The 25,937-nt window shown below is 40.2% G+C and overlaps 1 protein-coding gene across 1 annotated transcript; it reads right to left on the bottom strand.

The window, feature by feature from the left end:
• Positions 1-10,467: 10,467 nt before the first annotated feature.
• LOC310946338 (versican core protein-like) lies at positions 10,468-21,441 on the bottom strand (the record flags this gene model as incomplete). The annotated part of the gene is made up of 5 exons (XM_083912780.1): positions 10,468-10,775; positions 12,686-12,813; positions 13,031-13,205; positions 14,124-14,507; positions 21,438-21,441. 5 exons carry the CDS (start codon positions 21,439-21,441, stop codon positions 10,468-10,470), a joined length of 999 nt encoding a protein of 332 aa, XP_083768906.1.
• Positions 21,442-25,937: the final 4,496 nt, after the last annotated feature.

Raw genomic sequence — 25,937 nt, 5'->3', positions numbered from 1 at the left:
AAAAGACCTATCTGGTTTGACTGTGCTAATAACTGGAGAAGTATAGGTAGCCACAGGTGAGGATGTTTCATCTGTGACACCAGTAGCATTCTCCTTGAGTAATTCAGGCATTAGTGATGCACTTTGTGTTGAGTACTGACTGAAATATCCAGTGAAAGAGGCCATTGTTGTCTTGATCATTTCAATAGCACTATATAAAGGGGAAGCAGCGGTTGCAGTAGATTTATGAGAGGGAGGGGTCGTTGTCTCATCTTGTTTCCACTCCTCATACATAGTGTTCTGAGCTGACGTTTTTTCCAACTCACCAGTGGCAGGAATGGATGTTTTATCTGTGCCTGACATTTCTGCGGTTTGTGATGTTACTTCACTCTTCTGTGTTGCTTGATTTGATGTATTTGTAGCACTTGAAGATGATGCTGCAGCTTCTGAAGAGGTATGTAATGGTTGTGTAGACATTGCATCAGTCACAACTTTCTCTGTAGGGGAGAGAGAAAGCATTTGGCTGGCTGTACTCCCTTCCTGACTTGTAACTGTAGCTATTGAAGTTTCAGCCAGTGTAGGTGCTACAGATACTGATGATTCAGTCAGTCTTACATCTATAGCTGGTGTTAGCTCAGTCTTGGCTGTCTGTTCAGAAAAGGCTGAACTACCAGATGTTGAAGGAGCCGTTGTGGTGAAGGCTTTTGGAGGTTGGGTCTCTTTCCCTCCCTCCACATGTTGAGTAGAGCTCTGTGAATTAATAGTTGTTGATGTTAGCGTTTCCCCATCAGCGTCATTAGGGGAGGGAGTGTACATAGTCTGTAACGTAGACTGAGTGCTGTCTTCAGCAGCTGGAGGGGCAGATGTGATCATTGTGTCCGCTGTGGTTTCAGCTTTATCCCTGGCTGTGTAAACTCCAGTATAAGAAGTAACACGGGACTGGTCCTTAGCTTTCTCTGTCTGAGTCACTACTGAGTCACTTTTCATATATGTGGGAGTCCTCCCTGACTCGCCTACGTCTTCTCGTACAGATGTGGTGATGACAGAGGTAGTTTCCTCATCAGCCTTTGTGGTTTGTGTTTCTTTAGTTGCTTTGGTGATCTGTGGCTCACCTGGTGTTACTGTGGGAACAAAGTCAGCAGAGGTAGCTGTGACATTACTCATTTCCTCTGTAGCAGCTAAGCCATCATTAGTTTTGTGTGTACTTTTTGATTCTGTGTCATCCTCTGTTGAGGCTGGAATAGAGGTTTTGTCTATCTGCGGTGAGCCTTTTGTAGTCAGCTCATCTATGTCAGGGAGTATGTGAGGTGGTGTTGATTCAACTATTGGGATTACATTAGGGTCATACACATCAAAATCAACATCTGGGATCTCTGTAGAGGTCAGGTTTGCTGTCGGTTCCTCTGTAGATTCAGTGAATCTATCAACAGGTAGATCTGTCCAACTATAATCAAATACTGTGGTTATTTCATCACTTGCCCCCAGAGTTGTCACATTTGTCAATATCTGGGTACCTTTGACCTCCTTTTCTTCTGGGCTCTGTGGCTCCAGTGTGATCTCATGTTTACCATTTATAAAGCTAACAGTTGGAGTGATGGTTACTGCAGCTTGGGAGGAGAGATCTAGGTCCCCACTCTGCAGGATGGGCTCACCATCGGCAATTGAAGGGGTGGGATGGTCAGGCACAACTGGTATGGCGGGAGACTGAGAATCTTGTGACTGTAGAGCTTGGTCAACTGAGAAGAAAATAAATGAACATAAGGGAAGATTGTGACAATCTGATTGCAAGGCAACTGAAACTGTAGCTTATGAATTGAAAAAAACCCTAGGAAACACATTTTATTTCTAAAGTCCCAGGAGTAGTAAGTACGACAGCCTATTACAGATAGTCACACAAACACGCACACGCACACACACACTCTCACACACACACACACACACACACACACACACACACACACACACACGCATCACACTTAAGAAGTGTTGTTTTCACTGTCAGTGGAAAACACCAAAGATTCACCACTTCATGTGAAAGGAGACTTTACAGGTTTGGGAAAGGCACCTTTCAAGATTAATCTTTGATTAATTCTATTCCACTTTTTTCACATTTACTTGACATGGGGATTACTACTATATAACTTTAGCAAGTCTGGACTGTTGCTCTGGGGGAGGCCTTGTCTAAGAAAATAACCCCAGTGATGTCACCAGATTTATCTCAGCTTGAACAGGGAGACAACACATTTTTCAGTGAGAGTGAGAAAGTTTAGTACCTGAACACTTATGAAACACGCTGCAAGAACTACTCCTTCTATTGCTGCATCTATAAGCAAGTCAATTCAAAAAGATATATATATTAACCCGAATTTCTGTGTTCAATTGTCAGAATTTAGAGTTAGAATGAAAAACTTATAGTTGTCGCACCCACAAAGCCTCCAAAGTTATTGAGTATTCTCACAAAATCATTCTTTTAAAAATGTTCTATAATAAATACACATTGCAAATCACTGCAAACAAATCTCTCTTGAACGTCTGTCTGAACGTCATCCAAACCACAATTAAAAGATTTATATGCTCAATCGATGTGGAAAGAAAATATTATCAAGAGGCCACTTGACCACGGACTTAACAAAGTCTTGACCTTTTGATTTACTAGGGTACTATAGTTTACTAAATAAATTACATGGAAGGTAAACTAGCCCTGAAAAAGGGTAACACATTCAGTACAAAATTTGAATCGTAGTATATCAGTATGCCAAAAACATGTATGGTATATATCAAATCCATCTAATTCAGAACAAAGTCTCCGGTAGGATAACACGAACACCATACCATAAACTACAACCCAAAACAACATCACTACAGTCTAATGCTTAGAGGAGAATATATATATTATTTAATCAGAAGTCAACAGACTAAGTGATTTCAGATGTTAGCAGTCTGCTCTTAACTTTAAGTCTAACAAACAAGCAGCATTCAATTCTGGTTAATACAATTGTATCATCATCCACATATACGCTACGCTGCCTCAAATGGATCTGTTTATTTATTAATTAATATAAATTAACAAGATGATGTCTGGCTGTAAAAAATCCACCTCCTTGCCTTAAACTACAACGCAGCTCAGTATAGTGATCTAATAAATGCCAATCTTAACTTCTGAAGCTAAGAAAAGGGTGTGAGTCAACACTCCTCTATTTTAGAAAAAAAGATGACACCCACTGAATGTCCACATTTTGTGTCTGTAGAAAGGAACATGTCACCCATGAAGACTGGCCCAAATAACAACCTTTCATCTTTGGATCATCTTCATCTCTCTGACTCACTTGATTACCGTAACCTCTTTAAGAGAACAGGTTTTTCAGAATGCCATTAATTAATACAAAATAGCCCTGAGGGTTAACCACAGCATCATGTTTTTGACAAATCGAATAATATGCATAGGGCAGGTGGCAAAAACAAAGCTACAGTTAATCCTGAACAGTTTGGTCCTGTTGGGCCTGAATTGTGTACCAGTGATTGTATAAGCAAAGAGGAGGAAATGATCATTCACACACAACAACATGAAATCATTTGGTACACAAACTTTTACTCGTACGCCTCTCTCTCTGTATATTGACTTTGCAGAAAGACACTTAAACCTGAGGAACTCAGCAATGGACCAACCTGACTGACCAACACACTACCCCGCGTTACTGAAATGAATGTTAAATAGAACTTTTTATCACATGGCTGGCACACCTCACAGGCTCAATATTTCATAATAAATTAAACACTTGGTATTAACTGTCTATTTATCAAAAATGTGTGTCACATGACAATAACACTGACATATTTTACAATACTACATATTCATTTATTGATATTACTGTGCACTTTGTAACCATGCAGCCAGACAACACCATCTGCCACAATAGTTTCCATAAGCCTTTTCCACACAAGCTGGGAGGGCAAAACAAGTCTGGGAGTTCCTCAGCTGAGCCACATCACATGATGTAGCAGTAAAAAGTAGCTAGAATCACTTGCCTTGGTCGGGCAGCCTCCAGCTGTCACAGAGAGGGAAGGCTTTGCGTTAGAAATGACATCACCTCTTGAGGTGGTATCCAGTCTGTGCCGAAAACAGGCATGTGTGCTTACTCACATAGACTGCCAACAAATCTCTATTATTGCCAGGCTGGCTGTCAGTAAGCTGGCGCATACAGAAGGAGAGAAATACTGCAAATGCATAGTGATTTGCAGTGCAAATACACACAAGGCATAAAGACACTCAGACATATTTTGTGTTGCTTTCACATACTACAAGTTATGTGATGTACTGTATACTCTTGGCAACTAAACTTACCACAATGCATAAACACAGTGCTGATGAACACAAGCAGTCTAGAGTGTATATAACCTGGAGTACAGATTGCTGCTGTGTCTCTCAGGCACCAGCACCACGACTCAGACCAAATTCCAAAAAACACTGCAAAATGACCAGTGCTTGTAATGCACTTGTATCCTTTCCAATTCAACAGATCCCTCTCATCAGACAAGAGCGGCTCTTCAGAGACAAGGAATGAGTCACCATGGCGATGTTTGCAGCTCAGATGGAGAGCACATTAGAGGATTACAAATAATGCAGCTGCTGTTTGCATATGAGAGTATTGCCTGTTTACCTGAAAGTCAAGGCCGAAATACGTATGTCAAAATTCTCATTTTGCTGTAATTAAATATCTTTCTATAATAACTTAATTGACATCAATCAAATAAGAACATTTTAGTCATCCATATATCACCAAAAATAAACAGCAATACAGATTATATTAAAAGATGATAACAACCTTGGTAAATTATGTTTCATGTCAAGCTTTTAGTTTTAGTTTTTTCATGTAATGATATGATATGATCCTAATCCTGCCCCCCCCCCCCCTCTCTCTCTCTCTCTCTCTCTCTCTCTCTCTCTACTGCGGTCCTCTGCCTATATTTTTCTCTTTGTCTTCTTCTCTCTTTATCATATTCTCTGGCTTGACTATGTCAGTCACAATGAGTATCGGGACATCTGCTCAGCTGATGGAGGTGGCCCTAGGGCTAAGGAGTCTTTCAGCAGCAGTCCACACTGAAAACACACACAAACATGAGCCAGAAGGAACCGGAAAACAAAACACTTCAACCTAACAAAGTTGCGTAAGAAACATGCAAAGAATTGACTCCTGATGCAAACACAAAGTTTCAATCATCTCTTAATATCATACTAATTTGAAGAGCTGTAGTTGTTTGATCATGAATTTGACCTGGTTAGGTTGAATAATTATTTTACACACAAACTTAAATTTGAATGAAAATTCCGGTTACTTTTTTATAAAGAGGGTAATGCAAAGATTGTTCCTTTTAAGAAAACTAAATAGCTTTGAGCAAAGACATCCTGAGGATGGTTTACACCATTTTCTACAGCATCACATGCTGGTGCGGTAATGCAGGGGCTAGTAGCAAAAGCAAGTTCACAAAAATGCTTTATACTGCCAGAAAAATAATAAGGAACCCCCAGAGACAGCTGGTGAATCTGTACACCACACAAACCAGGAGGAAAGCCAGATTAATAGCTCAGGACGCTTCACATCATTTGTTTAATGAATTTGAATAACTTCCTTCATGAAGATGATATAGGGTACCCACAGCAATGAGAAACATCTTTAAGAGATCTTTTATTCTAACCTTGTCATAATAGTCAACAAATTACTTTTACTGGATATTAGTAGCAGTTTATTATGTCTAATTAAGATATGCACTGATTATTCGTTTTTTCCATTTGAGTGGACAATAACGGTGTTTATTCTGTTCTAAGAAAAATCCAATTACCTATCAGGAGAGGCCCTATACATGGCCTATAATGTGTTTACATTACACCAGTTTACTCCAACCACTATGCATTTCACTGGCAGTTAAAATCAAACTTTCTCTCTACTTCAGCACCCTGGACAGCACAGGCTTCCCATACTCCCAGCTACTGTACAATGTAACATTATGATAAAGAATGCAAAAATACTATTCAAGACTATTCACTATTGTTCAGTAAATTACAGGCCAGTCTATAACAATTATGGTAAAAGCTTGACTATCTAGTCTTGCACTCCTCTATTTATTTACCATCTCATTATTACGGAAAAATAAAGATCAAGTAATACAATTTCGTATTTGCAGAATCAAATGTGAATTACACATTCACAAACTTAAAAACTTTTACAAAAATTAGAACCATTTACACTGAACACAAAGTTGCCAAAAAACGAACATCAAAGGTTAAATGTAATATTGGTATGTCTTACCTGATACATTCTGCATGGCAGTGGTCACTTGGATGGACTTTTCATCAGAAGCCACTGTACCTGGAGTGGTGGTTGTGGACACTATGTGAGCTGATGTAAAGAACTCTGTGCCAATCTCTGTTACTGCGTCCTCCTCTGCCAGGGAGTCACCGCTGTGCTCTGGCACCAGAGTGGTGGACTCATCGAAGACATGTACACTTGTTGGCGATGTCACATCTTCAGCTGAGGTTCCAACGTCCATGGGGGCCGTGCCAGCTTTCGCAGCTGCAGATGTGTTCTCTTCTTTGTAGACGAAAGCTGGTGTCTCTACATCCTGGGTTTGAGGTGTGGTTTGTGTAGCAGTGCTGGTAGTTTCTGATGGACCCTTGGTGGTGATTTCCACCTCACTGCCAGGTTGGGTGTTACACATAAAGGTGGTGTCAGTGGGAATGGCTGTAGGGATTTTTGTTCCATCCACGACTGTAGTGCTGTCTGCTGGGCTGGATGAGAGGTCCCATTGGGGTGGCTGAGTAGGTGGCAGTCCCTCTACGGCAAACTCAGTCTCGATGTTATCATAGTCTGGGAATGGTGTTGTTGAATAAAGCTCAATGGTTGAGGGTGATTCTGAAGAGCTGAACGCCTCCTCACTGGTCAGTTCAGTTGATTCTGTTGGAGTGTCAGTGAGGTTGAAGGTCAACGCTGTAGTGATATCAGAATCCAGAATAGTTTCCTCAGTGCTCCCCTTTGCATACATAGGCTCTGTGCTGAGAGAGGCATCTGGTATGGCGACATCAGGTTGGATTGTGCTGATCTCAATTACTGACTGATCATCTGGCTCCTCTGAGGGTTTGCTCACTGACTCTGTGGTATCAGTGCTCTTTGTTGTGTGTTGGGGACCCGGGAATGTGTCACCGCGAAGGGGAACGGATTCCACAAAGGTTTCATTTTCATTTACAAAGTCATCAACATTAAAATCTGGTGTGGGTGCCACATCATCGGTGTCTTCATGTTCCTCTTGGATGGTGGGTGCAACTGTGGTGATTAACTCTTCTTCTTGGCCTGCTGGTGTGGGGCGAGGTGGAGTCATGCTGGTAGAGAACATAGATGGAGGATTCGTGGGAACAGCAGAGCCTGGAGAATGTTCTGCATCTGACACAGTTTCAGATGTTGGGTTTAGCGAAGCGGTGGTGCTGGTGATTTCTACCACAGACACATCCACAAAGGAAGTCTGATTGATCACCCGAGTCCTTCCTAGGAAACACACATAAGCACACAAATGAAAAGATGGAAAGATGCCAAGATTACTTGGATCCAATGTATTTTTATAGAATTGTATCTGTTTCACACATGCATGGTGTGTGAAACAGATACAATTACTATGAAATCTAAATGTTTTATACCGTGTAAGTATGTGAAGCACGGAGCTTGTGACCAGCCTTATTAGTCAGTGCAACCAAAGAGCAATATGCAACAGCTGCAATAACAGTGTGACACTTAACATTAAAGTACCAGGAGTAAAAAGTTTCCTAGAAACCTTACTGTGAAGGACTTCCTCTCTTAACTCATAGCGTTGTTTATAAACGGCACTAACATTCATTTGCGCAATGTTCTCAAAGAAACAGGTTTACTGATGCTAAGTTATGGAAAAAAGATTTTATCCTCACCAGAATTGTTTGCAAATAACATATCAAGGTATCAGCAAGGTCAATATTATCAAAGTGTTTTTCATTTAAGACTGCTTCTTATGTCTGATGATATTGGATAGTTTGGTAGATGAGGTCACTTTCAAAGTGTTCTATTTTCTGTGAAAAACTAAGTGCTCTTTGATTGTTTCTTTAAACATTTCTGGATTCAAATGATTGTAACAGAAGAACTAAACAGCATATACACTTTAAGGAATTGTTTGGAATTGAATTTAAGGAGTTGTTTTGTTAGCATTTCCCTGGTTATTTCTCATCATCTCTTGTACATTGTGCACTGTCTCTCCAAAAAAAGCTGTTTACTTGTGTTTTGTCCTGTCATTAAGCATCACCCTATGATTTCATATTTTCAGAGCTCAGTGATGGTCTTCAAATGCTCACTAATTAATTGCTTTTTCTTGAGGTTTTGTCAATGAGTTAATCCCTTTAAAAGGGTAACTTTGGTGTTTTTTAACATGACCCCTATTCTCCCCTGTTATTGTGATTAAGTGGTTACACAGGGTACAATGTAATAGCATGTGGAAGTTGTGAACTGTCAATATATGTCCACTTAATTTGCTTGTTTTTGCCACTGACTCAGATTGTTAGTATAAATGTCTGACAACATTCAGGTTGAAAGATACTGAGGTTCCCCTTGAATTAACTTATGTTAGCCCCTGCCTCTCTGTCCTCACATACTCTCTCATTTACTCACACCCATAAAAAGAAACTTAGAAAGCTTTCCTCACTGGTGCAGATGGCTTGTGTAAAGCCAGCTGTTGAAAATTACGTACTAGCCCTCTTTTTTCATGAAACTATCTCTGATGTAGTGTGAGACACGTTTTTTCCCTAACAGGAAAAATAGGGCCTGCTCTCAGAGAGTGCATTATCTCACCGATGCTATTACTGAGGCCTTTGTTTTCTTCTGGCCAATGTAGAGACAAGTCAGAGACCAATTATCCTACTTTTCCTTCTGCACCAACCTCCTTTCTCCCTGTCTTTCCGTGTAGTTTAACTGACATAGGTTTACATAATTTTTTTTTAGATATTGTTGAGAGTGGGAAAACAGGAAATGATGGAGTGATTCCAACCAAACAAGGGTACTTGAAAAGCACTTAGACGGGGCGTAAATACAACAGGACTGAGAGGGATGACATGGAATACACAGAGCAGGAGGTGAGGGTGGCCTGTTTGTGTGCCCTCTGAACTCCATTGGGACTTATCACCACAAGAGCTAGCATAGCTCGGGGCAGTAAATGGCCAGGCAGGAGATGGCTTATCTGTCCAACCTCTCATTTGTAAAGATGGAAAGGCCAGGTCAGGGGTCACTGAGGATGACTGAATTTAGAAGTCCAGCAGTAGCTTTGTCCATTATCCAAACGTCTGCTCTGATAAGTACAAGTGAGAATGACAGAGGGCAAACTCTGACAGCGGAAACAAGATGAGAAAGGCAAAAAGGGAGTTAGATAGCGAGACTAAAAGGACTGACAGGTGAGGTAGTTTTTCTGCTTCTCTCGATGGAGACACTTGGTTTTACCCTGGGGACACTGATTAGTTAACAACACTCACATTTTGAAGGATTAGTCTAATTCTGCTAACGTCCAGTGAACCATGAAGTGTCATTATTAATAAGGCTCCGTAGCTATTCTCCTGTCTTCCCATGGTCACTTATTTGCATGGTTTGCAACAAGGTGTCAGTACCATGCATATCTAAGTGTTTGTCCTACAAGCAAGTGCACAGAAAGTAATAAGAGTTTAGAGAATGCACAATTGAGGAATTTCCACATCCCCAAATGTATATTTGACTTTGTTATGATCTGAATAACAATTCACTGGACTTTTGGCATTCTATAAATGTGATCATATTTTATAAAATTAAATATTTAAATTAGGCCTTGACCGATATGGGATTGTTGAGACTGAGGCCAAGACCAAGACTGAGAACAAGACCAATTTTAGAGGGGAAAACTTCACTGATTACCGATAAGTGAGCCAATATAGTGAATTTAGCTAGAATGAAATTAGTTATTTTCTACGTGGATTGTGCAAATATGGAAAGTAAAACGACTGACTGACTGTTCACAAGCTTGCAAGCAAATTAACCCATTAGAATAAAAACTACCATTTCTTTTAAAGTAAACATAGTTGATTATGATTTTACTCTCCACTTGGCTAATTTTAGTTGCCAAAAGGAAACGGGCGGGAAACTAAAATGTGAGACAGAAAAGTCAAATGGTCTGGCAAATAACATGCAACGCTCATAGGAAAATCTTCCATATCTTCCAAAATTGTAACCATTTCATGATTTCCACAATTCTGGTTCAGATGTGGGAATGTGTACGGTGGTGCAAAGAAACGGGGGGAGCAGACGCAACTAGAAGATGAGATCATAGCTCCTCACAGTCCAGGCCTGGTTTTGACAGGGAATGGTCTGTGACTTCAACTACTGTCATACAAACATATGACACACCATATGCAGGTCATTCTTTGTTCCATGATGACATACTGTACATGTTCTAAATAATTTAAGTGAGTTTACCTTTAAAACAATAAGCTCCAAGCTTGTTGGTTGGTTCTGGGAAGCCAGTCTGGTTTCTGTGGCGGTACATGGTCCTGACGCCGATCAGGCCTCCCCCACACTGCACTCTGGGAACTGCAACAGGGTGCCGTGCACTGCCATCGGAGAGCCAGCCATAGTCACATCTGTCCAGACCATGTCGCCAGGCAGCATGGAGCTGCCCAGGGCTTGCAAGGACAGCATTCCTTTTCTCACACTCTGCACTGGCCTCCTCAAAAGACATCTTTTGGGTCACAGGAGCATAGTACACTTCACCTGCAATAAGGATGGCAAAATGAAAAAAGGGTTTACAAGGAGCATTGACTCAATGGCGCATATCATCAGTGATCCTAGCAACAAAATCTGATTACTTTAAGTGAGCACAGATCACGTCTGAGGATTCAATTCCATGTACTGTATCACTAACAGATGGACAGTCATTTTATTGTGAAATCAGAGCTAAAAAGGCATTTGGAGTAATCTCAAACTACAGATATTTTGATCATTCTGACCTTTGAGAAGAGACGTAGACCAAAAACAGCTGACAAAAGTCCCAGCTGTGCAGGGCACAGACCCAAAACATCTCCCACCGATCATATTTAGGACAACAGTAGTTCATTCATTATATTAATCTGAGGTGGGATAGCAATGCAGACAATGTGCCTCGCCTGTCAATGAATGTGTCTGTACTTCAGGACATTAGGTTTCCCTGCGGGGTGAGTGGACACGATTACACCTTCTATGTTTCCTTCCCTCATGTTGTTTGTGTAAGGGTCTTACCTTCACAAAGGTCACTGCACGATGGCAATTATGAACATTTGTCTCTGCCTGCAGGATAATATGAATGAAAGACTACAGAAAGGTGAGATCCTAGTTGAAAACAAACTACTTTACAAGAAAGACTGACTGACTACATGTTTTCAGTTAGTCTTTGGTGTAACATTTTAAATATGCCATGATGGTTTCAAGCGGTGTGGTGCTGTGGTGGTTAGCATTGTTGCCTGGTTCGAATCCCAGCTGGGGCCCTTCTGTGTGGAGTTTGCATGTTCTCCCCATGCATTTTCTCTCCGGGTTCTCCAGCTTCCTCCCACAGTCCAAAGACATGCACGTGTTAGGTTAATTGATGAGTCTGAATCGCCTATAGGTGTCTCTGTTTGTCTCTATGTGCCCTTCGATAGACTGCCGTCCTGTCCAGGGTGTACCCCGCTTCACACCCGATGTCAGCTGGGATTGGCTTCAGCCCCCCCGTGACCCCGATAGGGACAAGCAGTTGAAGATGGATGGATGTTGGTTTCATCCCAGTGATTTACAATGGCATTGAGATTAGGAGATGCTTTAAACCCAGACAGGTCTTCCCTTTGGGTCCTGCTCTATTCTTAAAGTTAGCCTTTAGGGCATTCTACCAGAAAGGGTCTATTTTAACCCAAACTTAGATCTTTTTCTAAAACTTCTTCTACCTAAACCCAACCAGATTTCTGGCAGAAAATGTTTTCTGGCAACAGCCATTGTCTACTTTTGTTCATAACACCAATAATAAAAATGTCACTAGACTGACTGATGGCTTTATATTCACGACTTATTTATTTGGAAATTATGCTCAAATAATTGAAAGGTATATTTTGTACTGCAGGGCTGCATTGTATAAATCCCAGGTATAAAAAAGCAACTACAAAGGGCTGACTGGAGTCAAAGATGTTTTAAAGGGAAATGATAACGCTCATAAAACACTGAGTGGATTGTGAGTCCATCAGCAGTAACAGGCTTGATAATTAACAGACAGACAATGACTGCTGGCTAAGGATTGATGAATTCCCATAAGCAGTGCCAAAGACATTTAAAAACCCTATTATTACAAATTGGTTGCCAACTTTTTCAAAAACCATTATGGTAAAAAAATGAATTTTGATACCTGCTTTAGTGTCAAACTATTTTGAGTTTCTCTCTAACCCTAACTCTGTTTCTACAACATGTGAAATTGTTTGGCACAAGAAATAATCACACATTGTCACCAAGGCAGATTTCAAATAAAGCAATGTGTTTCCACAGCAGTCTTATAAACTGTGAAAATAATTTGATTTGGCACTGAGATCATTTGGGGATTTCATCATTTCAGAGGGTGTGTCGATGCCTCTAAATGACACCTCATTGATTAGAACTAGAAATTCCTAGTTTTGTGGTTGGCTCACCATCTAGTTTGTCCACGTAACAGTATACATCATAGGTGTCCGTAGGTTTCCTGGTCCCATATGACCTAACACCAGGTTTAGCCTGTAGGTTGCCATAGCAGCCTTTCCTTGGCTTTGTTATCGGGTATCTGTAAAGGTAGAGAAAAAGAGAGAAATTATATGTACAGGAGGTGGTCGGAGTCAAAAGATTCACACGTTTCTCTATTCAAGTGAATGAGAAAGCGTGTCCAAACTTTTGACTGGTACTATATATATGTATGCATGTATTACATCAGAATACAGTCAAATATTGAATAGCATTTTTAAAATAAATTATTTTATGCCAGATCATTAAAGGCAGCTAACCTCACTGTTTGGTCAGCAATCCAGCCGGCATCACATTGATCAAAGCCATCCTCATAAGCAGCTTTCAGCTGGTCATATGTAGCAATGGATGCTCCAATATTTTGGCAAGCTTGGATGGCCTTCTGGTAGTCAAAATTGTACCTGTTGGTGCTTGCGCGGTAGTGAAACACAACACCTGGAAACAAATAGAATTTTAAATAATGACCATCCAAAAACGAAACTTAATGAAGTTTTGTGCAGAAACATGAACATAGTGATCTGGAATTCATCAGCATAATTTCTGTGCTATAAATTATGTCAAATAAAACACACACCATTTCAGCTTTGTTGGAAAGGGGGAACTTTGCAATAAACCAAGAGGATAAGGGAAGTACTCTACAGTTCACCACAAATGAACAAGATAAGTGCAGATGATGCCATGGCCCTGAAATCCCCATATTTGTGGACAGTAAACAAATGCAAAAGATATGATTGATGCACCTAATTAACATTGCAGATAGTTGGAAAAGAGGTTGTGCAGATTATAAACCAGTGCAAACCAAAACTATCCCGGTATCCCCCACCCCACCCATGTTTTCTTCATCTCAAAAATGAGTTATATCTCCCAGAATACTTCTCAAGTGACACATAGAATGCACATAATGACAATAGGTAAGGACTGGTAACCCCACTGACAAGGTGGCACTGAAGATGACAGGGATGGATGAGGTTATAGCATAGCCTTTGTCCTGCCACCATGTGGAAAACATCTATATTTGGAGTCTAATGGCTTATTGGGTGACTGGCTGAACACATTGCAGTGGTTGTTATGGACAGGGACCCGAAGTCTCATCTCTTTTTAGAAGGGCATTGCCTCTAAAAGATGAACTGAAAACTGTGGTTACTCTGTAACTACTGGGTAGCTGCTTCTATCAAAGTAAGCAGAAGGGCGCCCATAGTTCTTTCATATAGTTTACATTTCTATCACCACTTGTATTGCATTTCACTATTATTAAACCCTTGCAGCAACCCCCCTGTACGTTCAGAGAGTATCTTGGGGAAGCAATTTTAGAGTCGTTTGTATGACAGAGAGAGGATATCATGAATCTCTTACCATTGACATCAAGGTTAACTGTATCCTGGGTGTCCTCAATGCCGTACATGACCTCACATCGATATGTGCCTGCATCACTGGCACGCAGCTTGACCATTGTCAGTGAGGCGTCACCTACATCCTCAGGGTGACTGGGTACTGATACTCGGTTTCTGTAGCTGGAGCCTATTTTGATGACGCCATTTTGTGCCACCATCACTGTGGATTCCACTTCTCCTTCTATTTTGGTCCATTTGATTCGCAAGTAATCTCTGCTATAAATGGCAGTTCCATTGGGACCAATCACTGGCGCTGACGTTGGGATGGTAGAGAAGAAGCAGGGAAGATTTACCTTCCCAGAGAGTGACCCAGTGACTGGTCTAATTATCGATAATGCATTGGAGGCTGAAATGCAAAAAGGAAAAAGGGTTAAATGCATTTCCAAATCATGTACATGTAGTCACTACTGTATTATTTGTTTGTTTGTTTTTTTCGGCTCTTTGTTTTCTTCATTTTTCCGACTTTATTCCTACAAGTAAGCCTCTTCTGTTTACACTCATTCTAACTGATGCAAGTAGACACTATAAACTGCCCGACTCATTTACATTGACGGGGTGTGACAACTACACCCAGACTAATAAAAGAAAACATGCATCATGGCCTCAAAATGACTGTCGGAAAGTCAAACCTCATCCTTAAAAGGCTGGGTGTGGGAACACATTCAACACTGACTACAGTGTATGTACACTAGCATGTTTGTATGAAGTTAAAGATAATTGCTTAAATAGTGGAGTAGTGGTTGCATTAGTTCATGTTTGGCCACTACTGAGTTATGTGCATGTTAGTTTTCACTCTCAAATAATTCCTCATTCACCTTCATGATGATGACAGGTAGAACCACAGAAAATAATTCAAAAATGTCATCAGCGTGCTGCACACTGGACAATATTGTATATCTCCCTTCTTATGACTCTCTACTTTATCTAAGGATATTTAATGGAATCCCACATTTTGGATATTCTGTAAAAACTAAAGAATTACACTACTGCTAAGCCAGACAAGATGAACTGTTACTGTCATGAACCCTCCACCCCCCGGGATCTGTCCACTGTTGACTGTATCTTCATCTCACTCCACTTCTATGTGATAAGGCAAAGCAAAGGGGATGTCAGACAGGATACCAGACACAAACAAATGGCAACAGGCTGAATCACGCTTAGCCCCGTAGAGAGGAAGAAGATTCAACTTTCACAGGGAACAATGTGGGGAATGCTCTGGAAACAGTGGTGGGACAGCCCCAGAGGCATGAGTGTGTGTGCCTTAATAGAGGGCCTTATTAGGATGAAGGATGAAACCAGCTGTTATTTCAAGACTGAGAACCAAGTCTAATTGAAAGGTGTCCATCCGTACCCAGAGACCGGGAGTGTCAGGGGGGGCCAGCGGGGCTTGAGATGTAAACCTCAATGGCCAACACTGTCACCTTCACCATTGAGTGAAGTCTTGCAGGCTTCACAAGAAGACTGGAGGGGGCTTGTAACAGTCTGCTACTTTAAGAACAGAGTGAAACTTTAACGCTGCAAGGCACCTCTGAAACATCGGTCAGTTTGCTGCGGATAAGCTGTAGCATACGGACGTCATCTGAATGTGACAAATAACTATACGTTTGGTGAAACTCACACAGGTGGACAGGGGAAGAGAAGGGGTGAGGGGAAGGGGTGAGGGGAAGGGAGAAAAGGAGGAAGATAAAGAAAAGAAGAGAGCGAGGGGGAGATTTGGGGAGGAGAGAGGGAGGAGCGACATGAGAAAGACAGAGCTAGAGGGAGAAGCATTTACTCATTTCAAACGTACCTGTTGCAGTTGCAGCTTCACAGAGACAACACAACCACAGGATATACTTTATATATGGTATCATCTGTTGGAAAAAAAATTTAAAATGAACATTAGATACATCTCATACAAGGTCTTTTCATTTTATGTTGTTTCTTTTAGGTTTTCTTTTTTCTTTTTTACTGAATCCACAGAGGGAGACATGCATTTGTTGAGTTATAATAGATTAGCCTGCTTTAGATAATTTCTATCACACCTTGGCTTCAGAGGAAAGCCTAAAACCTTTCTTTAACAAAGCAATACTAACAGGAATGAAATGATATAAACTTTAAACAAAAATAAATACACTTTGATAAAGCATTTTTCTATATAACAATGGATCTATTGCCCTCTTAAAAACAACTTGTGGAAACCAGGGACATCACGTTTATCTGACATATCACATTAGCTGGCAGACAATTTTAATTTGTTCCTGTAAAAAATAAATCTTCCTGTTGGGTCAAACTGCCGAACCAACAGGAGCAGTGAGCCCCCTGTCCTCATTTCCACCCCACTGTATAAACACAAGTGGTGGGTCGCAGTGGAAGCTGAAAACTGTTCTACTAAAATGAGACACTCAATCATAAGTATAAAGGGTGGGTATATTGTGACTTATACCAAGTCAACAGACCCACCCTAATGGAAACTTAAATTACACTTTGGGGAGACAATAAGAGAAAGATGTCCAAGCCTAATAACGTTACATCGCTTACTGCATATTCATTTCCCATTTATGTAAAATATAAATAAATATCTATATATTTGTATAATGATGATAGTGGTCAGTCAAAGAAAGATCAGCATCACAGGCGTATAATTTGGAGCAGATTTTTGTAGATGCTCCTTGCTATGAAACAAAATGATCTACTGGGAACTAAAAAACTGATAGAGTCATCAGTAAGAAATTTAGTCTTTGACTTCTGGTTCTGGTGCCATTTGTATGACTTTTTCCTTTTTCTGCACTGAAACACCTGCTGCTTGTCCATCAGCCATATGAATACCATGCATTATTGTAATTTCAGAATAGTAAAAAATGTGAAATTATTTCTAAAACTGTGGAGTACTGTCCAATCCGCAAGGCTGATTTCGGAATTTCACTTGCCTCAGTCAGCTGCGGGACACACCAGTGTAGGTTATCTAAGGACAACACGGCATCACTGGGTGCGTCCATCACAATTTGTAGACTGAGAAGTTAACTGAAACGGATTTATTTGTTTTACGTGTCTAATATTTGCTCCATATCATAATACAAGTTTAAATATTGAGAAAGCAAAAAGCCAAGAATGCATGCATGCATCGAGGAAAAGTCTCAATTTATAGTTCATATAATACAGAAAATAACTTACGTTTAAATGCGTTTTAGTCCATAAAATGCAGAAACATCGATTTGTCCTTAAATCCAGTAAGTCTCAGTGTGTAACATGGGTACGTAAAAATTGCCCAAATATGTCCACTCCAACAGCGGCGCAACAGCACTTATCTCCCCGGCGCGCCTCTCTCTTCGTGATGCTCCAGAGTTGCAGGGTCCCACTCCGGGATGATCCTGGTTCTGAACGAAGTGACACAAACCGCGAAGTGCTGGCAAGCAACGAGTTCAATTTTGCCTAACGCACACTGTTATTTCGTCAGTGTTAGAGAGGAGGGGCAGCGTGCCCATCTAAAAAGTGAATGAGACACCCTGGGGAGGAGAGGGGGAAAACTTAATTTGGCCCTGTGCCTGAGATGTGCATTCTCATCCAATCAGAATACAATCATCTGCCACGAAATCACGTGGATCATTTGTGCAGGCGTTACATCTGTCATTTTAGAGTGAGCGCACCTTCACTTCGGACAAGTTCCAAATCTCATATTTCCATTGCATAGAGCAAATTAATCATGCCAAAACAAACTTTTATTATGAGTGAGTGATGCATATATTATAATCAAAATCGTTGATTACTAAAGTTTCATGTTGATGCCCTCCCTGCAGCGCTCCAGTCATATCCAAGGGTGCGCAATGGAAACGGGGTGGTGCAGTCATGGTTGAATTTGAGTCACAGTCTGTTTGGCTCCAACACATTTCTGTCAATATTAGGAGGGAGTAGTTCCCATCCACCCTATTGAGCCAGGCTAGACAGTTTTAATATTTCGAGATGCCACAGACAAAATAGATATGAATAAAGTTTAACTTAGAATAAGTTGTTTCATTTTAGAGTTTTAATTGGAATGTGGTTGTGGGTTTATATTATGAAGTACGTGATTAGAAAAAAAGGGTTCATCTACAGAAATGGATCATCTGACTACCTGACTGGGGAGTCAGCAGACAGTGCTTTACTGTTAACCTCTGTGCTTGGCTTTTCCACACGGGGGAGAGGATGGACCACAGTTGATCAATTCCTGCCTAATAATCACCAGGATTGGCTACTGCTGCATCTGTAGGAGGGCTTAGCTGAGTGAGTGTGAGTGTGAGTGTGAGTGTGAGTGTGAGTGTGAGAGTGTGAGTGTGTGTGTGTGTGTGTGTGTGTGTGTGTGTGTGTGTGTGTGTGTGTGTGTGTGTGTGTGTGTGTGTGTGTGTGTGTGTGTGTGTGTGTGTGTGTGTGTGTGTGCTTGTGGTAGGTAATCTTCTGTCTGGCAGTGATTATAACTTCCAGCAGTGTGGGATAAGTCGTGTCTTTTCTGGTCTGTCTTCACAGAACAGCAAATCATTTGATTCTGTCTGATTCGAGTTAGACTCAACATTAAAATGTGCATTCTTAGCGTGACAAACAAATATAAAACACTGTATAATGCAATTAGTTGTTTATCTGTTGTAAAACCAGAATAGTGTTCGGTGCAAACATATATGCTGTCTATGCAAGTTATTTTTTCTACAATATGCACTCTGAAGGACTGGCAACCCGCTTTACTGCCATTTGATAAAAATCCGTTTTGGGGTTTCAGTGTATGAGGAATCCTCCTTGAGCCAAAGCAACTTTAGTAACCTAAACATAAAATGATTCAAGACCTATCCATGTTTGTATAGTAACTATAAACATTTAGTGACTTTTTAAGAAGCTAGCTGTATACAATTGTGCTACCATCTTGCTTTAAGATTACGCAATGCAGAGTGATTGCAAAGTATAGTATAGAAAAAGGCACTTGCAACTAATGAAGGGGATCATTGAGGACTGCCAATGTGCTCATTGCATAAAACAATCAACATTCATCTCAACTCATTAATCTTTTAAGATCAACAGAAATGAAAAAGTGAATATACAAATCTCCTCCAACATACTTGACAGAGGAGCCTTTTTTGTTTTACCAGTCCAACATCATGAATGACCAGAAGATGGTTACACAATGGTTATGTTTATATTGTTCCTTAATAACAGCCAGAGAGAGGCTTCACACTGATAGTATAGATGGTGATGGTAGGATGCTGACTCTACTGTGAGGACAGCTTAATTAAAGTTTAAAATCATGGTGTTGCCTTCTGAAAGCACTCACACCAACTGAGATCCTTAGAGGTGATAAGCCTCTAACACAGAAGATTGTCCTTGAAGCCTGAGGGCCCTTGTAAAAAGTTGTGGGTGCCTTTTCCATACCTGTGTGCATTGTAATCAGGTCTCAGGGCTCTGCACAAGTTACCCACAGTAGATCACTCCTCTGCAAGGCTGGACTGGTCTGGACAGCCACAGTCAGAAAAAGAGATGACAGAAGCACTAGGTGAGACTAACAGGGGAGGCTGGAGTTAACAGCTTGTCAATTTTGACTAATTTCCTATCTCACATGTACAACCTGCCATTTACTGTGGCATTAAGTCTCCATTAGACAATTAGAAAATGACACCTAAACACATCTTCACTGTAAGCAGTTTGTAAAATTTGAACTCTGAGCATGCAGAAGAAAACAAAGGTGCATGTGCCGCCATCAATAACAGTCTCAGACAAAGATAGATTACATTCTGATGTCAAAGCACCAGTAAACAGGTTTCATACTCTAACCAAACAACTTGACAACGAGCTCAAACTGACCTGATTCTGGCTGGAATTTGCCACCTGACCCCAGCATAATTAACAACTACTCAGTTTTAGAGTTATGGGAATCATTTAATCATTTTACTACTTGTAAGTTAAAAGTTGCAAGTCACTTACTGCAGTGTAAAACGTCTCTATATGTAACCGTGGAACTCCTGTTGCCTTTCAGTAGCCATAAATCAATGAGTCAAAGAGCCAATCAAAGAGTGTTTGATCCTGGTCCGCTGTGCGGGCCCCAAGATGACCTAAATATCACATGACCTATAAAAGGTAGTCTACCTCTGGCCCCATGCCACCTCAGACAGTGTAAAAAGGGCGTCACATTGCTCTGACCCCAAGGGATCTGTTCTAGTGAAACTCCCAATTTGGAAGGCCAAAGCTGCTCTGATTTTAATGTGTTTTATTGATTATATGTCTCACAGTTTCCATCCAAATCAGGATTATTCTGTGATTCTGTACAAGAAAATCATTAAATTAATTTCAATTTATGCATAAGTGGAATAAAGGAAAATTTGGAATAACCCTGAAGTCACCTAATATGTTTGCTACTGTTTAAATAAACAAAATGAATAACAGTGTGAAACACAATGTACAATTCAATAGTCAGAGAAGCCAAACCTGTGATGCGCAGGGAATACAAAGATTGCTGTGATTTCCCAAGGCACAGGGAAACAAGCTTGTGTGTGTGTATGTGTGTGCGTGTGCGTGTGCGTGTGTGTATGCGTGTGTGTGAGTGAACCCGCTGTTTGGAGCAGAAAATGTGGAGAAATGAAGTTACCTCTGGACAGACATGAACCCTGATCCTTTGGAGCCAAGTGCGGAGGCCCAGACCACCGAAGCTGATCCCTTCAGCTTTAGGAAGAGGCCAAGCGAGGTAAGCGACAGGACAGGAACGGATTTTAATCATGTTTATTCAGAGTTTTCTCAAAAACCATATTTAGCAATATTGTCTAAGGAAAAAGTACCACGAAGGAAGCTTTATGCAACTGTGCAAAAAAAGTCACTGTGTAAGTAACATGAGATTTTTGAGGCGAGTGCTGATATTGGTGTTTGAGTCAAACAGATTTCTGACATTGAGCCCTAAAATGTAGTTATAGATTTGTGAAAGACATACAGTGTTAACAATAAACATGACATTAGCAGTCAGACGAGTGCACATTTGTAACAGTAAATCAATGATCATTAATAAAACACAAATACGTCAAATAGATTGATTAAATATTGAACTTGAATCAGGCAAATAGTGTCTAAAAGATTTCTCTACAGCAATGTATATTCATATATGTGCCAACGTAGAGATCAGTAGTCATAGGCATGTTATGATATCATCAGTCAGGTTCCAATAAAGGTTATTACTGCTTTAACCTTGCAAGCCAAGTCGAACATTTTTTAGACCCAGCAATGTTACAGTAAACTATGAACTTTGTTTTAATAGAAACACAACCAGACAGCAGCAGCTGAATGCCACGCCTACCCATTTCTACGACTTCCGAACAACATAAAAATAATTGAAAGACAAGAAAAGGAAGCTGCACACTGCCATGGTGTGGACGGCTGCACCAGTGGCATAAGTGTCTAGAGTCCACAGTACCAGGTGTCAATCAACAAGCAGGTGTCAGTCACAGCGGTGACAGCTGGTGGACTGTCAGTCGGTCCGACGGGTGTTGTAGGCTTTCCCCACTGTCCACTAATTGGCGCCTCGAGTGAGAGCCATCGAGGACTGTTCCATAAAGAGAATTTACCAAACTTTTTTCAGTTATTCTGACTTATTTCCGTTAACAGATCAACTAGTTTCCCAGCATAAGTTACCATAGTGACATAGAGGTTGAACTATGTTAAATTCACAGAACCAATGAATCAACTGAAAATGAGTAAGACTAACCCAGATATCTGTCTACCTTTTATTTTGTCATTCATCTGGTGCTTTATTTTTCTCTCCACACTTCCGTCTTCACAATTTCACATCACTCTACTCTTGAGTCACGGGGTGTTGGCAAATTTCAGACCAGATTAAGGCTCCATTTTCGAAAAGGGATGTCCTTCCTACTCCAGCTCTACTGAGACAGTCAGTCAATCATCACCTCCTGAAAAGTGAGAGGTAAAATCACAGCAGAGTGGCTGTAGTGAGGCTGAGTCATTATGACAATAAGGCCTATTCGTTAAATGTGCGACGTCTATTCTCATTAACCGGTTTGTATGATATCTTACGAAAAGTTATGCACAACAATTCATATGATATCTTCCAAAATATAATGTTCTATTTAGCGCTATGAAAGAGGTTCATATATCTTACGAAATATTACATTCGCGAAATATTACATTCGCTGTGAAGCGGCCGTATTGTCATAGCAACAAAATATGACAGTTTTAGGTTTAGGCAGCAAAACTGACATTACGTGACCGGTTAAGTTTAGGCAAACAACCAATGGCGGTTAGGGTTAGACATCAAATTGACTAGGGATAAGAAAAAATGTTGTGGCTTGACTTAGTGGGGACACGAAACACGAACACCACTTGGTGAAACCCTAACCCATCACACACAAATGACAGTGCATAACCTTATGTAGTTGTATTCATGAACAGTGAATGAGAGCAGCCTGAAATTTAATACATGTTAACACATTTTCCTGAGAAATGACAAATTTGTTGTCTCATTGGTTACAAGATTTCATCACACTGTGATTCAACCACCCAACCCAAACCTCAGCGTCAAAGCCCTTGTGAGTGGATCGAGTTCTGATGGTGACAGTTTGAGAGGCTCATCAGACTGGAACTGTATGATTCACCGCATCTCCCACCTTCTTGCAAACCACTTTAATCTGAGAGGATGGCAAAGGAACAAAGACAGAGGAAGTGAGTGAGAGAGAAAAGGGGGTGGAGATAATGGTTTGATAACCAGAACCAGACCATTCCCATGTCACAGATTTTTGGCAATTGCAGTTAAGATAATGCAGCATTGTGGGAACCATTTAATTCTCTAACCTCATCGCTTCTACTATAATCACCCGATACACAACCTCTGGGGACTCAGGATTACAATATTTCAAACTAAGTTTGTGTCATATTTGACAGCTTAGTACCAACGTATTTAAAAATGTAATCTATGACATTTGCACAAATCCCTATGCTGACATCTCCCAGAGGAGTCACTGTACTTCAACCACAGAAAAAAAAAATGGGTGTGTGAGGCACTTATTTATTCAACGAGGCAGCAATTAGGCCTACACGAGAGAAGGCAATGTTGATAGCCCGTCGATCCTTTGGTCTCTGAAGAAGAGGGAAGTCAAGATAATAACATAATGCATTCCCAGTCATGAGGGAAATTCAATTCAACTGTAGAAAGTCATTTTGGTTTCATTGGTTCAAATTACCATTTTAAAGGCTGTTTGGTAAAACGGCAATAAAAATCCGTTTCGGTCATCCATTTGAATGCTTGGGTGGCATACAAGGATGTTTTAAATTGCTTAGTGGTAACAATACATTGCTGTACATTTCTAAGTAGCACTCTCACGTGCAAAATCCAACACACTTGGAAATGTTCCGATTTATCTTAGCAAACAAAAATGTGAATATGTACCAACTTTTACATACTTAAAGGGTGATAAAATAAGCGGTAAACTAAGTCTGTCCTCCCCTGAAAAGCCCCCAAAGGTCGTTTGTACAAGCAGCTTATCACAACCGCGTTGTACGTTTATAGTGGTGGCGGCCTCTAGTGGCCGCAGTAATTATGATAGGTGAGTCATAAACTGACATACAACTGAAAAAGTCTGGGTAGGGAGGAGGTTGGAAAAAATCCTGTGAAATGCGTTAAGGTATGAACAGGTAAAAAGCTCATATGTATATATATATATATATATATATATATATATATCAGATTTTTACCTGAAATGTACAGTATATGTAGCTTGTGTGTGTGAGTGTGTGTAGCTTTGTAGCTTTTTATAGTATGTATGTAAGCAATGACATCTCCCACTACATTTATTTTTACATCATCTATGAATATTCGGAATATGGAAAGTAGTTGCATATGTTGAATATCATGGTCTTTGTGTTATACTAGAAGATAAAGGCTGTGCCAGAAGTAAAGCATATATATGTGTAAAGACTAGTTCACTTTGGTCTCTTACAGACACTGCAGAAGCTAACACATTCAGTTCAAAGTGGTCCAACAGGAAGGCTCACTGCTGGTGTTGTATTACCCTGAAATATATTCCCTCAGTTTTAAACAGCATGCCCACTGCTTTACTTTCATCTGTGTGCCGCCCCCAGCAGAAACAGCTGTACTGCCCACTGTGAGAAAAAGAAGTAACACATAATGCAGTCTGACATGACTGGCACAATACAACCAATTCAATTTCTGAATTGTAAAAATAAAACAACAGATGAAGTAGCATTTAAAATCTGTTTTGCCCATCTGATTTCATTGAATCTTGTATTTGGATGATTTACTCTCAAGAGGACTGTGATGCGATAATCCAAAGTGGAAGCATTCGCCAATTGGTCTGACATGTCTGAAGGATGAGTAGACTGTTACTCATAACAGAGTATTTGATTATATATTCTCATAGCTGTCATCTTCAGTTTTCAAACATGGTTTATGCAGGGCCAAGTTGTTTTCAGACATTACAGTATAAGGCGGTGAGCAGTGAGAGGACAGCAAAGCCTGACAACAAAGACCACTCTGTCTTAATGCAGCTCCGTGGCGGGAAAGCAGGAAGACTCCCTGGATGATGGGGATCCTACAGGTGCACGCAGTAAGTGAATGACGATGATAAGTGACTGAATGTTTAATTTCAACCTGGCACAGCCTTCATCACTCTCTCACAAACAACGTTAACCCTTTTAGCTAAATGGGCTGCTGTATTGCCCTGTTGATCCTTGCCAGAAGGCTTTGTGGTTGTAACTCCATGGTTTTAAAATGCTATCAAATGTATAAAAAAATCAATTGACTAATAGGAATTCAACACGCACCAACTTTTCAACATAATTGTCAATTAGTTACAATTTAACTGAAGCTAGTATAAGCCAACGCAGAGCGGGTTAAGCCCTGAAAATCCTTTTAGGCCTTGTAGCCTACCGTTGGAAATTAAAGTGCAGTTACTATATGGCTCCAACACAACAGAAACGATTGCTGCTTAATACCCATTTAATTAATATGCAAATTAATTGGATGCTTTAAAGAATAATTAGATTATCTGCTCAAATTGGAACTTGTAGTAGAAACACTGACTTAACTATATGTATCTTCTTCATTAGTTAGTTAATATAAAAGTGTCCACACAGGCCACACTGTACAACTGCTACAGCTCATGCAAAATCATAACCAATTACACTTATATCTCCTTCCTTTTACGTTTGTATTAATAAAAAAATAAACTGACATTTTATTTTAAAATACATTCTTTCTAAAAACAAAATGTTAATTCTTAACCGTTACATTCTTACTAGGATCAATGATCTTCACACTAACAACTCCTTCTCAAATTACACCCCTACAGTACTGTATATTAAAAGCATCCCCAGTGTGTTGTTTTATTCTGACATGTCATGTTTTCACTCGACAGTATAAAACCTTTCAGGACAGAAATGGTCCTGAACTGAAAAACAAAGATGTCAAACTTGAAACACATTTTTAATTATGGCTTTTTGTGGAGCAACAGCGACGATTTCTATGCGGAGGTGTGTGTGGATGCAGAGTCAGAGCCAGGAGTGGTGGGATTGTGACATAAATGGCTTCATTGAAACAGATTTCATTTGCGCATGACTGTTCAAAAACAGTCTTGTTTCTTGGGCGATGATGTTTAAAAAATACTGAAAAGGCAAAAGTTTTGAAAAGTAAAATGTTTATTCAAGTCAGGTTGAATTAAAATGTCTTGTCTTCTAAGACATTTCACAAAAGATATTAACCCAGAAAATGTTTGAACATTTACAATACATCACGTTAAAATAAATAAAATATTACTTTCTTCTTACA

Source organism: Echiichthys vipera (assembly GCF_963691815.1).
Source record: "Echiichthys vipera genome assembly, chromosome: 4".
Classification (NCBI taxonomy): Eukaryota; Metazoa; Chordata; class Actinopteri; order Perciformes; family Trachinidae; genus Echiichthys; species Echiichthys vipera.
Note: the sequence above shows the minus strand (reverse complement) of the source record. Positions and strands in the feature narration are given on the sequence as shown.